The sequence below is a fragment of the Haliaeetus leucocephalus genome, unplaced genomic scaffold, assembly GCF_000737465.1.
Source record: "Haliaeetus leucocephalus isolate CR32 unplaced genomic scaffold, Haliaeetus_leucocephalus-4.0 Scaffold484, whole genome shotgun sequence".
In the NCBI taxonomy this organism is placed as follows: domain Eukaryota; kingdom Metazoa; phylum Chordata; class Aves; order Accipitriformes; family Accipitridae; genus Haliaeetus; species Haliaeetus leucocephalus.
Genome location: NW_010972920.1, coordinates 3,849,125 through 3,865,958, shown reverse-complemented (window position 1 = coordinate 3,865,958; position 16,834 = coordinate 3,849,125). Strand labels below are relative to the sequence as shown.

At 39.2% G+C, this 16,834-nt stretch overlaps 1 protein-coding gene across 1 annotated transcript in view; it reads right to left on the bottom strand.

Moving 5' to 3' along the window:
- The window catches only part of ANK2 (ankyrin 2, neuronal), a 321,961-nt gene that overhangs the window by 14,190 nt on the left and 290,937 nt on the right, over positions 1-16,834 (bottom strand). The window contains exons 38-42 of the mRNA XM_010575540.1: positions 15,555-15,576; positions 4,488-4,562; positions 2,269-2,400; positions 1,609-1,755; positions 347-626 (exon numbers count right to left, since the gene is read on the bottom strand). Of these exons, the coding sequence (XP_010573842.1) occupies positions 347-626; positions 1,609-1,755; positions 2,269-2,400; positions 4,488-4,562; positions 15,555-15,576 (656 nt within the window). The remainder of the gene's footprint in view (positions 1-346; positions 627-1,608; positions 1,756-2,268; positions 2,401-4,487; positions 4,563-15,554; positions 15,577-16,834) is intronic.

The window sequence follows — 16,834 nt, the reverse complement described above, 5'->3', positions numbered from 1 at the left end:
CGTTAATTAAGTTTAACATTACTTGCTATCTAACGTACGAAAAATATACACAGTTTGTCAAAAAACCCGACCTCTATGTTATCCCTCTTTTCTGTCATATGTACTAGACTAGATTATTGCTTTGTGTTCACAGTGACAAACTGACCTTTTTCCCCTAATCCTTAAGGCTTCCTCCACATGGATTAAAATGTCAAACCTGCAGTAGGAAGTAACGAGCTGGTGCACACAATTGGAGAAAAATTCTAGTGAGTTCCTATGTTTCAAAGAAAACTGTAAAATTGTCTTATTACACAGAGAAGAGATAATCCGTTCCACATAGGTTTCATTCTGGTCTTTTGACACTTACGAATATTCACGTTGTGAAGCAGACGGTTTTTCTGGCACATCTTGGGGTTTCCCTGAGAATTCAGCTTCTACTTGTTCCTTATGTGCTTGTCTCAGGAGCTCAGCCATTGATACTTCTGCCTCACTCCTGGGAGTACTATCCTGAAAAGGAGAATAACTGACAGACACGTCCTCCTCGGAGACAATTGGAGGGTGTTCAGTTGGCTCACTGTCTTTAGATATTCTGTGTTCTTCTTGCTTATGTCTTGAACTGTACAGTTCTTCTTGCAGTGCAGAAAACCCTTTAAAAAATAGAGAGATGAGAAATGTCATTACAAGTCTTACTAGAACGCAGCAAGTCCTTTTAAAATCCCTGGATGGACCACGTTACCTGAAATTTTTAGACATCTTGAGTGGAAGAGGACATGACCTCTCTAAGTAGGTGAAGGAACACTGGATTACAACTACTATTGCCAAACAATGAATCTTGACAGTAACAGGCAAAATAAAATTTACCCAGAAATTTACCTAGAGCCATCTCTTGATCTTGAAACCCTCAAAGTATGAAAGAAGATTCACAACAGATTTTTTTCCAGCAGATTTGGACATGTTTTAGTGACTTCCCCCCACCCCACCCATTATTCATCTGCTTATGGAAAAAATAACAAGTATGGACAAAGAAATTCATACAGGACTAGGCACAAGAACCAGCTAATTTATGTGCTTCAAAGCATATAAACACATCTACCCACCCCCAACCCCCCAGAAAAGAGGATTTTATTTCACATAATTTGGAGGCATTTCCTTAGTTTACAACCATTGATGTAATCTACTGAACTTTTATACTCAAGAAATCCAACCACATTCATAGCAGAATTACAATATCCTGGATACTTGAATCCTAAGGTTTTTCCAAAGCATGGAGTAGTTTTCCTTTTACAAATCTTGGTCAAATCCTAATACAACCTTCTTAACTTATATAGAAGTACTTCTATAAGCAAAAAAAAAAAAAACCCAACAAACTGAGCATAAGTATTTGCGGTAGTTTCTGACAACATTCCTTTATTTGCTTTATAAGAATCAGCTAATGCAGAGATCTTGTAACTGGTGAAATAGTGACCTGTGTGATGTCACGCTTGCATTCATCCATATTATCTGTGCTTTCAAAATGAGATTCTAGTGCTCAGTCCTAAGAGTTAACAGATCATCCTAGTCAAACATTTCAGAACAGAAGCTAGTGCTTAGATGAGATAACTTGGGCAGTCTGGATCAGGAGATGTTTACCTTCGCTATGGTCCAATCCTATTGTTTGTTCAATTTCTGCATACGTGCGAGTGCCGTGGACCTGCATGGAGTCTATGCCGCTGGTCTCCATTAGGTGAACAATGTCCATTCGGTTGATTTTTGTAAGACATTGGGTAAGATTTGTATCTGTGGCATTAGAACGACACCATGTAGCCGAGTTAAAAATTTCACATGCTCTCTCCATTCAGTTTTCCATATGAAGGACATAGGTAGGATACTGAGCGGTATAATATCATATACAAAATACAGATGCATTTAGAAGCATTGCCGTGTAAAATCTAAAAGTAACAGAAGGGCTGCATATAAAAATTACCACTCATTTTTTCCTTTAACAAATTTGTTTAGTTTCCCCCAAAATTTCTCAGTTTAGGAAAAAGAGGCTTCAGTGTTTTTCCACGCTTTCTTTGGAAGGTGATGTTCTGCCTTGCCCTCAAACGAACAAGATAAAACTATTTTCTCTGAGAATCCTATGATATGCCATGTTACACAGACAAGCTTAAAAAAAAATTAAGTCCAATTATGGTCATTCTTTCTATAGCCTAAACTTTACCTGAATTTTCTTTTTGTGACTATAACACACATCTGTCACCCCAAATAGCAAATGGGAGACAGTTGTATGTAGTACAACTGGAAACAAACCTGTTGCATGTTTCCCATCCCTTTCAAGCCAGTATTTGAGGAGTGCATGGCTCTGGTCTTGAAGTGAATTAGGGTTTTCAATTCGGATCTGGTGAATTTGCTCCTCTGTGAAATCCAGTTCTCTTGCTAGCTCTGAAAAATAAATCCATCTCTGTAAAGCTCTCTTTTTTTCCGCCCCTACTTTACGGCTGTCAGCAGCAAAGTGGATTACAAACTTTTCTGAAACCAAATTCTCATTGCTTCTATGTACCTTGTGTTATATTTAGAGACACCGTTAAACAGGAAGTTCATGACAAAGTCAGAAATGTATTATGCCTAGAAGTGATGGGTCTGTGTGAGCTTTTATGTTTTGTGTCTACCATTCCTAGTTCTCAGAGGCAGTGACAAGCTATGAAATAGAGTGCGCTTGCAGAAATAGCACACGGGCAGAGAAAAATATTTCCAGCTGCAGAGCACCATGCTTAGCAGATTCTATCCTCTAAAATGATGACTGTTTCTGAAACTTTGATCAAAATCTAGTAAAAGAATTCATTTTAAGGCTTCATTTAAAGAAAAGTAAATGTCTGAATTACAGTTGAAAACCAAAAACTGAAAAGGTGAAACTAAGAATAGCTGACGTCTTTCTGACGTAGCATAGGGTCAGACTGCAGTCCAGAAAAGAGAAATGGTTTAACGGTCTGTAACATCTTTACTGTATACAGAACCAGGGGCAGCCTTCTGCCATCAACAAACTAAGATGCAAATGTTGAAATAGGTCATCAAATGAGTTAAAACCATGGAGAATTTGTGAGATTCCTACTGTTACTCCTGATCTTCAGATTTCTGCTTCTTTCACAAAGAAGGATTCATATTCTCTTCCATTGTCATTATCGCTGTAGTGGCATAGACTTGATTTTGGAGGGAGTCATGTTTTAACAGGGTGGAGGGAACCCTAACCCCAAACCACCTTATTTCCAGGCTGGCTTATAAACTGTTGCAACTGTAAGCTTCAACAAATATACAGTAACGACACATTAGATTCAAATCCTAGCTAGTCAAATAAGTTTGAACAAAAAACAACTACTATTTTATCCGCTAAAGTAACATTTGACACGGTAATCTTTACCATAATATAAGGCAGGAGTGTTTATGCAGGTGTATTACCCTGCCCTCTCTAAAATGCTGTAAAACATTAATATCTATTTTGATGAGCATCCATTTTTTTCTAGTTTTGTTTTCAGAACTGTCTATTCTTTTATATAAAATTTTCAGCAGATTCCTAATTGTTACATTGCACAGGTCCAAGTCCTCCTGATTTCAAGATAATCCACGTTGGGATGAGTGACACGCTCATAGCCTTCTCTATGGATTGAAATAGAGGACAGGAAAGGAAGAGGTGAGTAAGATAAGCAAAAGTATCAGTGATATTTTGCATGTCCTCTGAGGATGCCGATAAAAACAGTATAGAGCACCATCTTTGTTATCAAGGATTTAACTTTTTTTCTCTGGTATACAACTCTTCTTTAACTCCTAGAGCTGTGCGTATTTTCAGGACCATGGTACTGCTCCAGGGATACATACAAAAAAGCATAGACCTGATTTAACTTTTTCTGCAGCAACTTTTTGTTGGATTGCACAGTTTGACACAGCACTTACATTTCTGCACAGCTCTTTTTCTTTGTAAACACTTTTGAGCTGATTTTCAGTGATAGACATCTGCATTTCATTCTATGTTACTTTCGCTTGTCCCCAGTAGAGTTAACTGTCTCAGATCTATTAAATCCACTATATTAAAGTGACTGTTACAAAGAGGTCCCCTTTTTATCCCTTTTTCGTCAGCAAAGTTCTGTAGAAAAGAAGCTGATCTTGTTTATCCCTATCGTGGCCTTACAGCTCAGCAGTTCCAGAACACATATGATGATTATTCCTGTATTGGTTTATCTTCTAGCCAGAGTTGTTGCATTTTGCAAGTAAGAGTAGGGTAACATGCCAGCTCGTTGTCACACTCTCATCCTTGGAGTTTTCCCTCCGGAGAGGCCACAGCAAGTACAGAGGCCTTACTTCTGCATTTGAGTTCTTACCTAATAGGCTATAGGTATCTTAGTAACCAGAAGACAGTAAGCTACTGAAATATTTCTACAAAACATCTTCAGATAATCAGGAAATCATCTGAAAGAAACATGAAAAAAATGAGGAATGCTCCCCTCCTTTCTCTCAGGAGTAGATGACATGCATTTTACCTGTCCAGCTGAATCCAAGATGATCAGCAATGTGGGCCAGTCTTTCCTCTGTCCTCTCCTGATCATCCTGTTGATCTAAAGGTCAAAGAGAGCCACAAGTTGCCTTTTACAAGTTAAAACCCTTTTTCATAGGTGATGTAGCCCAAGAAGGGAAAGTGCTGCATTTTTTTTTTTTTTTTTTCCTCCTAACTGCTGTACTCTAAATATGGACAGGCTGTTACAACTGGGTAACTAAAGTGAGGACTGTAAATTCCCAGGTTAAAAAAAAACCACACCAAAAAACACAAATGTTTGATTTTTCAAAAAGCACAGGACTATCTATCTACATTTTCTATTTGAAAATTAGGCTTTCATGTGAAAATCTAAAGCAGGACTGAAGTGCCTACTATGCTTATCTTGGTCAAGCGTTTCATTCTAAAACTTCATTCTAACATTAAATTGAAGACTTTAACTAAGTCAAGAGCCATAATTTTCCATGTCTCCTTAGTAAATGCCAAGGTTGAAAAATTCATCTGCACTAGTGCTTCTAATTATGTTCTTTCTGGTGTAGGGAAAGTTTTGTTCAAACAGTCTATATGGCACTTCATAGTATGGTTTGTATTGGAGATATTGTTAATTTAAACATCTTCGACCCTTTCAACTAGGGAGTGATACAAAATACTTACAATGAAGGCAAGGAAAAACCAGATGTTCATTTGCCAGTCTTCACTTATTTTGGTAACAGTGAGACTGACTGTTCCTCCCATCCCCAAAGCTAATTTGAGGATGGCAGCATTTGAGTTTTGAGTTTCCCTGAATGCATACGTGGATTGTGATATCTCAGATTCAGAAAATTGCTTAGGGTTAATGATATATGCATCTCTCATTTTGGCTACTGGATTTCCATCATGGCTACTCAATAGTAGTACACAAGTAGGTGAGAGGAAAACCAAACACCAGAAAACTTGTACCGAAGTTACTGGCAAAACAGAACTTTCCTGAGACGCAGATTGTCAAAAAAAGGAACATGAAAAACCTAATTGTTTAAAACTTCTACAGCTTTCTTTGCGTAACAACTCAAAAGAAAATGAATTTGCCTGGTTTCAATCAATGCCCAAATATTTCATTATTAGTAAAAATTAATAGTGAAGAGTAGGGCCAGGGAAAGCCAAAAGCCAAAATGTGCATGACCTGAGCAATCAGTTTAATGGTAAAACAATACATATTTTTAGAAGTGTTTTTGTTTATTAAGGTAACACTTCCCACAAGCATTCATGGTTTGCAATCTTGAGATTGTTTCACAGACAAGAAAAATACAGACACAACACAAAAAAACAAACACAGCTCACGGGGGGCGGGGGGGGGGGGGGGGAGAAAAAAATACACAGCTAACCACCAAAAGCTTAAAAGAAAATGCCACACACATTACACGTGTATACAAACATACGTACACACACACGCCAAAGAAAACAAAAAAGCAAAAAGTTTAATTCATGACATGCGTCGCACAGGGAATCCCAGTCGTTGGCAAATACCTTCAGCATGGTCATGGACATTTTCGTCAGGGATACGTTCAATCTGAGTCTCTACAGACTCATCCCAAATGGGTCTGGTGTCAAAGATGTCTTCAGGAACTGACTGCTGAGTCTCACTGGATGGCACATTTTCAATAACTGAAACTTCTAGGGCGCTACTGCTTTCATCATCTGAAACTAATTCTTGTTCTCTCTCTGACTGCGTGAGTCTTTCCACTAATTTAGAAGCTTCATCGCTAATTTCTTCAAAGAATTCTATGGAGTTTTTGTATAGGTCAAAAAAATGTTCCTTACTTTCTTTTGTGGGACTAAAAGCACTGCGGGAGGCTGTAGTGCTTCTGCTTTTAACTGGCAACCGTGATGAAAATACCTTGGGTCTTGCTGTTGTTGCCTCATCTGAGTCTAGCTCGAGCTTCATCTCTCTTTCCCTCTCCCTGGTCTCTGCTTCTGCCTCAGCATAACTCCTAGCTTTTATTGAACGTTTAGTCTTTGGGTCCATGGGAATACTTGCATCAGACTCTGATTTACTTCGGTTATCTTGTTTCATAGGTAGTTTGTTTGTCATGTCAAGAGCTTTGGGTGACTCTAGCTTGCGGATAGATGTGTCTGTGTATGTATATTGTTGTTCAGCTTTTTGGAAAGCTGCTTTGACGGGAATTTTAGACTTTGGTTTCGCTTGGTCATCTTTTCCTTCACACTGCAAACTGTCTAGGACGCTGTCTGTGGGAAGGCTCTCGTTTTCCGATTGTTGCAAGGGTTGCGATGCAGCAGCAGCTGTTCTTACAGGAATTTTGGATTTGCTTTCACAAGAAGGCACTCTCTCCATTAGAGCAGTAGGGATTTCAATCACAGATCTCTGTTCCTCAGGTGAAGAGTCTGGGGACTCCTCACCCTGTTCAGAACAAACTAATCTAGTGACTTTGGAAAAATCCAATTCGTCTTCTACAGACTGCTCAGGAGAGAAAGGGCAAGGCACCTGACTGCTATCAACCATGTCAGTCTCTGTTCTGGAGAGGGGCTCAGCTTCAGAGGCAGCAGTTTCTTTCTTTGGTGATTTTGAAGAAGCTGAAATACCCATTTTAATTGGAATTCTGGATTTAAGATCTGCTTTTGTGGTGCCTGTGCTGACACCTTCACCCGTCATTTCTTCTGATTTATCACTAGACTCAGATGCTGAGGGTGAGTATTTCAATGTATCTTTTTCTTGTATATCCGAGTCCTCTGATTCGGAAGGTGAAAATGGAGCTGGTGAGCCCTTCAGCTTAGAAGATTCCACCTCTGCTGCTTCTTTCACTTCTTCAGACAAAGAAACTTCTTCCTGAGGCTGCTGCCCCATTTGGAAGAAGTGAAAGCTTTCATCTGGATAGTTCCTTTTGGTCATGTCAATGGCTCCACTTCTAGTCATTTCAAACAACTTTCCTTCCTGAAAAAGAAAAGGATTTTGTTCACTAAGTGGTGTCCCTTCTTCGGTGGGTGTTCTGGCCGGTGTTGTATCCGGTGTTGTGCCTTGTGATCGCCTGTCTACCATCAACCCAAATATCTTTTGTTCCTCTTCTTTCACCCGAGCTTCAAAAGCTTCATCATCTTCACGGATTTCACTCCACATGTCAGAATCCACATCAGTTTTAGTGATGACAACTTGACTGATCAATTTCTCCGTTTCATCTTGTACATCCTCGAGGGCAGATTCAGCTAATTTTGCGGAATCTGATGCTGAAGACCCTTGTGACATTTTCTGAAATGCATCCTCTGGTTTTGGCTCCATTTCCATATATGCTTCCTCTGAAGAGTGATATTCACCACCTGTGTTTCTGCTAAGTAAAGCTTCACCAGTCTGATCTTTTCCTTCTTCAATAGAATAGTTTTCCCTAGATAGCAGACTTCCACCAGATCCTACCTGACTTTCAGTGTCACTAAAGAAATGTTCAGAAGACACATTTTCATACGGGCTTACTACATAAGGAGCACTACTTTCAGCAGCATCTGCTACGCAACTTTCAAGTGCCACTGTTTCAGTGGAAAGGGATGAATACTCTGGTAAGGGCTCCTCAGCATGAATATCTCTTTGAGATGTTTCAAAATCTGTATCTGCTTTTCCCAAATCACTTCCCAAAGCAAAATGGTCAGTGGTATCATCTTCAGCCAGTTTGCCATCTTGTGGTACACAGTACTCGGTGGTACTGTGTCCACAAGAACTATCCTCTACTTTCTCAGACACAGCTCCTGTAGAAATGAGATCTGTCTGTGTCAACAACGCAGTGGTTTTGATGTCTTTTTCAGTAGTATCACATTGGTGTGGTGTTAATGAAGGCTCAACACAAACTTCTTTTTGAGAACTGTCACCAATGGAATGGCACAGAGTACCCCCAGATTGTGTGACTGGGGCATTGGGACTAACTGTCTCACTGTCAGCTGTACTGTCACATTTTGCTTCATCAGTTTCTGCTGATACACAACCGTCAGAATGACAAGTGCCTGATTCTCTTGGGGAAGCCTTACAGCTGCCCCCAAGGATAAGCGGTTCCTCTTTGTCATGTTCCGTTGGCTTATCCTGTTCTGCTTTAACTGCACCTATCCTGCTAAGGCATGGTTTTGAATCAATGGGTTGAAAACCTGCTTCGTCGGGGCTAGAACTGGAGTCAATACTGGATGGTAATGGTGAGGGTGGCTGCACGCGGATCATAGGCTCCATTAAGAGGCCTGAGTCGGCTTCTTTTTTTAGCTGAGTCAATTCCGGCTCACTTTCTGAAGAGGAAGAACTTTTTCTAGATTCAGCTGCAGACATCACCACTGTAGGTATATCTTTTTCTTCTACAGCTGTTGACTCTGGTTCTTCAGCTTCACATGCAGCTTCTGAATCGGCAGCTACAGAAGATTCATCTTGTTTACAATCCTTTTTGAAATCTCTCTTCTGTTTTGCTTCTTGTTCTAATTCATCAAACGTTTTGATTTTGGTCACCATTTTGAACATCTCCTCTTCAGGGGTGAATCTCTTCTTTGGTTCACTTTCGGAATCATCCTCTGGTTCTTCACTGACTTCAGGGATCACGGCTGACTTTGGTATGTTTGACAGTGCCTGTGAATCTGCTGTTTTAGGTGTGATTTCATAGCTAATTTCTTCAGAACTAGGAGTTTCAGGTGAAAGAGGACTTTTCCCTGAACTCTCCATGAGGGATGTTTGCTCTAGGCTGTCATCATCAGCACTTCCCTCAGGGTCACGGAGAATCCTGGAACGCACCGATGCTAGCTCTGGGCAGGTTTCTCCTTTGCTAAGAACAGACTGAAGAGGACCCTGCCCCAAAATACCAGCCTTCACTGTTTGTTCTACAGGGCTACTTTCAAGGGAATCACGGCAGGGAGACTCTTTCATAGGACTGGGCTCCAAAGAATCAGGCGTTTTGTGTGATGAGTTATCTTCTAGCACTGGGCTTGCTTCCAGTGAGTCTTTATGACTTATAGCCAGAGAGTCATCTGCAACTGGGCTAAAGCTTTCACTATCATGGCTAGCAAGTGAAAGTTCCAATTTCTGGGGACTTCTAACCACAACACGGCGTTCACAGGTTAAATCTTTTTCTTTCTCTAAAGCAGTGTCATGTGTTTCAGAAGACTTAGTTAAATGTGCAGTGGTTCTGGATTCTTTATCCCTGCTAATATCTTTCATAATGGAAGCTGAGCTACTTTCTTTAAGTTTATCAGCCTCTTCTTCAGAGGCTGTAGGTACAAGCTCTTCTGATACATGCTCAGACTGAGACTTAGTAGTCTCAGTAACAGCAGCTAGCTGTCTTTCAGTAATACCTTTTTCATCTTCCTTTGGCGAGAGTTCCTTCGGAGGACATGTTTCTGCTGTTGTGTCTGCTCTAGCTGTTCCTTTAGCTTCTTCAATTTGCCCATCAGTTTTCTTTGGTGAGAACGAAAGGCTTTCAGGGCTTGTTTCTGGAGTCTCTGCCAGACCCTCATGCTTATAACTTTCCTCAGAGCTGATCTGAGGGGTTCCGTCGAGTAGGCTACCTGGAGAATCAGCCACACCTTCGTGTTTAAGGCTCTCTGAGCTCCCATCAAAAGCAGCACTTTGCAGAGAAAGAGCAGGAAGGAATCCATCTTTCACATAGTCTGTGGGAAAAGCAACACTGAAAGGACTGGTCAGTACTTGCTCCAAGTTAAGCTCTCCCTCCTCTGTCACCGAAAGGTGTCGGAACTGTTGATATTTGTCATTATCCTCCAGTTCTTCTTTAATGACATCAGAGAAGTCTGTTGAGGTTTTTCTGTCAGGGCTGATCTGGAAGTCAGTATCTCCTTGGTCTTCAGAAGTCCTGCCCTTCACAACCGCTGTATCTTTGGTACTTTCGTCATCAAATACTGGAGGGAGAGGTTCAGTTTGTTTTTTGCTGCTCTGCTCTTTTACCTGGTCCTTGCCTACAGCTTTCTTGGTAATTTCGGCAGTAGAAATTTGCGTTTTTCCTTTTTTTGTTTGCGGCTCTTTCTCTGCTTTTAATATCGTGCTTTGTTTGTCCTTCTGTTTGTCTGTCTTGTGGCTTGATACTCGCCTCGTTTCACTTTGTGAAGAAACTGTTTTTCTCCGGGTTGTTTCCTTCTCAGGGAGCTGTTGCTTCTGTTTGACAGATTTGTGCTCAAACAGTCCAGATATATTCTTGGATGGGTCTTGACCCGACTGGAAGGCTTTCATCAGTTCACGAACTGACATGGTCTCTTCAAGTCTTTCCGTCTTAGAAGAAGGTGAAACAGGTGGTTGTGCTTTGTGTGTTACTGGTTTTTTGACTTGTACCGGTCTTTTAGAAGCCTTCTCAGCAGCACCTTCTCTTGTTTGAATTCTGACAGGTAGTTTTGAACGTATTTTTTGTTCATCTTCCACTCGTTTCTGAAGAGCTTTAACTTTATCTTTTATTGACCCAATAGGAGTTTCCTCTATAACAGGGGATACAGCTTTAGCCTCAGGAGCAGCTGTCAGTGTTAAGCCAGATTCCTCGCCAAGCGACTCATCCGAAATGAGCTTCTTTAGTCCTGGTTGCTCTTCACTGCTGTGTATCTTGCTTTCCTTTGGCTTTTGCTTGTCTCTTACTTTTGTCCTAACTGGCTTTTTAATTTCTAAGGCTGGCTTGTGTTCCTCCTGTGGACTTAGTGTTTCAGTTGTTGGAGATTCTTGTCCTTCTTTTTCAGAATCCCTGCTTATTACTACAGCTTCAAATCTCTCTTCTACTAAGTCTTCTTGTAAGGCTTGTGGCTGTACCTCATGAAGAGAGACATATGTTTTTAAATCCTCTGTAAGGTAATCTACCATTCCTGTCATGTCTGGCTTCTCCATTTTTGTTGTCCCTTTGTCTACCCTGACTTCTACACAGGTAGGTTCAGTGACTTCTAAAGGAGCATTTCTTCTGGCCTCTTCAATTTCTTCATCGCTGACGATGACCCATTCTTCTTCTGCAAGTTCTTGTTTGGAAAGGGACTTCTGCAAAACATGTTCTTCTCTGGTATAGGATCCACCTCTCAGAATTTCATTTACTTTTTCCAAGTCTTCTTTCACTCTTTCAACTATTTCAAAGGGCTCTCCTGGCTCTTCTTCAGTGGGTTTTCCAAGATCTTTCACTTTAATGGAGCCTGATTTATCTGAAGGGTCAGTTGTCAATATGGCAGTCATTTTGATCAAATCTTGTTTCATCTCAGAAACTTCAGACAACAGGTCTGGACTGGCTAGTACAGGGACTTCATTAACCAGATGGCTTTTCAGGATAGATGTTTCTGTAGATTCTGTCTCGTCATCTTTGATGCGAATGAAAAACATTGAAAGTAAAATGGAAATCAAAAATAGAGATTGAAAAATGTAATCAGGACTGAAAATGACAGTCTTTGGTTGCAGTGGTAGGAAGGTCAACAAAATGGGCCGGGAATGGTGGATCCACAAGATCTGAGGGTACAAGAGCAAAGCAAAGCTAACAAAGGGGAGGGGGGGTGGGGAGAGGGAACCAACAAAAAAAACCCAAAATTGAAAAGGAAAATGGCAGGAAATAACTTGCTTAACTTTATCAATATAGCACAACCACACATACATTATCAAAGCTGTAACAAACCAAATCAGGACACCACTAAAAAAACCAAAACAACGACAAAATTTAAAATTAAAAACAGAAGAAACACAGTGAAGTTACACAAAGATAGGCATCTCAAGATTGTTCAGATGTTACAGATCAATGTTCAAATAAAAATAAACAAGAAAAAAAGAGGAAAGCATTAGAACTGATTGAAAGTCGATTTCCTCTAAGAGAAAGCCAGTGTTAGCAAACTGTCAGAATAACATTGGGTTAACATTTTTTTTTTTCTTAATGACCAAAATAAAAAGTTAAAAGTAATTCTGCAGTAATCTAAAATATGATCAGATATGTAGAGATCTGAATCAGCTGCAAACCGGCATTTCGTCTAAGGGGATTTCACACCTAAACAATGAAACAAACATTCTTTTGTTTTAAGAGGCATGGTCCTTTCCTTGGAACATCCTCATTGACAACTAATGAATTGACTGAGGAAAGAGAAGACAGAGAAGAAAAGGAGAGATAATAAGAAAAAACTGTGAATCAACTTAGAAGTGATTTCAAAGTTTTAAAAAATGTAATGTATGGCAACCAAAAACCAGAGACAGTCACGCTAGACACATACATACAATTCATGTAAGGCAAGTTATTTCCATGCAAAGCAAAGGTGTTGCAAATGCTGCTGGGTATGTAGCTTCAGTTAAAAAACAATAGCTCTAAAAATCAATCATATAAATTAAAGGTACATGAAAATATTGTAAAGCATACTGTGGTGAAATATTTGTCTAATCTGTGCAATCAATATACAGTAAGCTGGGTGTAGGTAATTCCCATTATGCCTTAATTGCCTGCTGGGAATATTTAATTTCAGGAGGGACTACTAGAAAATGTATATTGAACAGAATGAAACATTGGAGGACTGAAGCAAGTTATGAACAGAATGCAATGCTTAGAAATTATATTTTACATTTTTCTGCTAAAGGTAGTACATCACACAAAACTTCACACATTGCTGCACCCCAGTCTAAAAGTCAAAGTAGTAATGCAAATAAGGAGAACCTAAGTGATACATAATAATCTGTATTTCTTTGCAAAAAATATCCATTTTCCTACACTATTCTCTTGGGTGTAATGAATGCTAAATGTTTGTGCTGTACGTTAATTATAACCAGATTTCTGGGGCTGATTTTGGTGCTGGAAATTTGGTGGTTTGGTGCTGCTGGGTTTAGTGTGAGCTGTCTAGCGGACACCAAGATGGTGTCTCGTAATTTTGTAGATTTGAAAACTAAAGTACAAATGTTTGTTTCTGAGAATAATTCTTTAGATTAAGTAGAACAGCTGAAACAAAAGATGCTGATAAAATCTCTCAGTTTATTATAGTGTTCTGGAGGTTTTGTTGTTTGATTTTGTCACTTGTTTCTCTTCTCAGTGGGAAATGGTTTTGGATTCGGCAGAGTGGATCTTGAAACTAAGTACCTCTAACTGCTAAGCTCTTCTGGGTCATGTTCTTGGCTTGCCCTCGGTCTTTTGGATTCTTCTTATGAGAGCTGTTCACTTGCCTTAACTCTTCAGCAGACCAGGAAGGAACTGACTCTACGGCCAAAAGGTAAAGTCTCTAACACGCGTTTCAGAAACACCAGTTCTAATCCTGGTTCTGGCTGACACCTTTAAGGTCTATTTGTGAAGGTGAATTCGGCATTACTTTGACATGGGTAAGATTTTCTGCTTTGTCTCATAAATGCATTTCTCTTTACGTAAATAATTATTCCCAAACCAAGGACATGCACATGTACTATCCAGTAAGAACTAGGACTCACAACTACTGGCCAAAAAATCAGTCACACTTTTATATTACCTCATTGCAATTAAAAGTTATTTAACATAAGGATGACCATTAGCAGAAGTATAAGGGAACTGGGCTAACTGCCTGAAAAGAAGTTGCTTGGTTAGAAGTTTATTTTCCAGCAATTTGGATATCGTGATGTGAGGCATTTCAGTGGTCTTTAAGCAGGCACTTGTTGGTCTCTTTCATGTCTGTTAATTATACTGCTAATGATTCCTGGGAACAGTCTCTCTCTCTCTCTCACTCTCCTGCCTGCAGCTGTTCTACCTGATTCTCAAACTAATCCTCCATGAAGCCAAAGGAGGAGCAAATCTAAATTGCTATCTGACTGGTATTTTCATTTGTCCAGTATAAAAGAGTCACCCAAAATTCTAGCTCTATGCTGCATTGAATTTAGACGAGTTTGCGACAGCCACAACTGAGCAATCTCACCAAACGTGCATCTTGCCACCTTCCTTAGGGGGGTTGTACTGCATTGAGTAAATAAAGTGTGTGGCAAGGGCAGCATTCGCGCCCTTTTTCACCTGTACGTTTTACTGTTCTGCTGAATTCACCTCCCATTTCCCATAGCCAAGGTGTGTCATGGGCCAACTGAAATTCCACTCTGCTGACTATGTTATGGTGTGTCTTTTTCCACCTTGATGAAATTGGTCCTCCTGGTGTAAATTAGAGCAAAAATCTAATATAAATCATGTTGTTAATCACAGTGAATACTATGTCCCACCACGTTATTAGCTATTTTGTCACCCTGATGTCTTTTATTCTCTAGATGAAGCTAGATTTCTGCTTTAGAGATTATAGGGGAATGACCACCCACTTGATCTTCAGGATCATGGTGCTGTTGTCCTTCCAATTAAAACACGTAAGTAGTACATCAAGAATAAATAACCCTCAAAATGAAATGTAGAAAAAAAGGCAGGAGATTGCACTTTAACCCGGAACCAAGACAGAAGTCATTCTTTTCCTAAACAGATTTAAGAAATCGCTGCATTTGAAAACAGTTCTTCTTAGAGATACTCTTCAGACTGAATACATATTTGTTTGATCTGCATCTTCATTAAAGGCTATCTTTGGCATTGTGAACCACTCACCCTCAGTTTCTAATAATAATGGCCTGATTCTGTATATACAAAGGGTATATATGCTGTGCCAAGCTTGACAGTCATATTTCACCACAGTAAAGGGCTGGGGGGGGGGGGGGGGGTAGTTAAACAGCCTGATTACTTTGGACAGTATCACTTTTTTGCATGGTTGTATTTCATGAATTTAATGAAATATATTGGAGTAATAATTACACTTTCATTAAAAGTGATACTGTCATTTATCTCAAATATGAAGCAACAATGTGTGTCAACAAATGGACAAAACAAAAAAATGGAGGCATGAGCATTCATACAAGCAAAATAGCAATAGCAGGATCACTAGGGATGTCAAAGGAAAGTAAATGCTTAGATGAACTGTTTGAAACTGTATTACTTGTTAATTTATACATTAAAATGTATTTAATTGGATAGCTGCTTTGGTATTAAATTTTCTATTACATTTTTAAAATATTGATGTTATTAGCAATAGCAGTTAAAGCTTAGCTCTCTTTCATGCTTATCTTTATTCTTAACCATCTTTCATACAAACTGCATTATAACATTTTCAAAAAAAAGGAAAATCTTACTTTTTTCTGAAGTCACATCAACCTGGAAGAGAAAAAAAGGGGAAAATTTAAAAGTTCAAATACAATCGATATATATATAAAGTCACTAGTGAAATGGTACAGGTTCAAATCTACTAGATGTATGGAGACACACAGATTCATTGACTTAAATGGAAACAACAATGGATTTAAAACAACGGTAGAAGCATGGTATTATTTAGTGTTTCTAATAACAGAAAAATGGTTACTTTGCTATAGTTACAGTCAAGAGTAAATGCAAAATGCTGCAGTGTATTGTCTTTAAATGCGACTAGCAGTATAGAGGACTTCTGTGCTACTGGGTATGTCGTTGCATTGCTCTTAATTTATTTCTTCCTGTCTAAAGCAAGAAAGTCCAATATGGTCACATGAAGGCAGATGTCCCATCTGGAAGGGAACTCGTAAGCTTTATACATAGTTTCATTGTACATGTTCATTCTGAGATCACGGTTTGCCTTTTTGCCTCTGTACTTTGTGATGATGAAAAAAGCAGATGCAGAAATGACTGCAGACTTGCTCCTGCCTAAGGCAAGAACTAGGACTTGATGCCACCGATAGCTATTGATACCTCTAAATGGAAGCAGTGATGGTCCTCAGAGGCCATCTTTTTTATTTTTCAGAGGTATTTGGGTACAGACTGGAAAAGCCCTACAATTTTACTGTTAATCAAAAGAAAACATAGCCCTTGCCAAAAAAAAACATTAAAAAAAATGCAACGTCAGACTATGAAAATTCAAGCAGCATGGTTTTGAAGTTGCCTCGTAGTTTGACTTCTTTTCAGTCCTGCTAGCACAATCATTTGTCCACACAAGCAAAAAAAGATTTTTGTTGTGTAAATTTAGATAGGCAAAAGTACGTAAAGTTAGAAGGAGCACTAAACATTCAATTTCCTATACAAACTTGGGATGGTAGGATGACTGTGAGGAATGAAAATCAGTTATGCAGTTCTGTTGATATAATATACTGTGTACGTTAAAGCCTCCCAGATAGTTTTTTAGTGAGTGTTGAAAAGGTTTTACTTGTTTAAAAGTATTCTTTATAAAGATAAATGCAATATATTGTCTAAGCAAAAATGTTAACTAATTCTTGCATTTCCATAAACTGAAAACGAATACAAGTAAATCACTGGAACACTTACATGTTCATACATGCCTTGCAATCATTTAGGCTCACGTTATTAAACTTCACACTTAGCAGTGTGTATTACAGATCCATAATAGTGTGAATTCCTCTGATGCACAGATCGCCGTACATGGTAATCT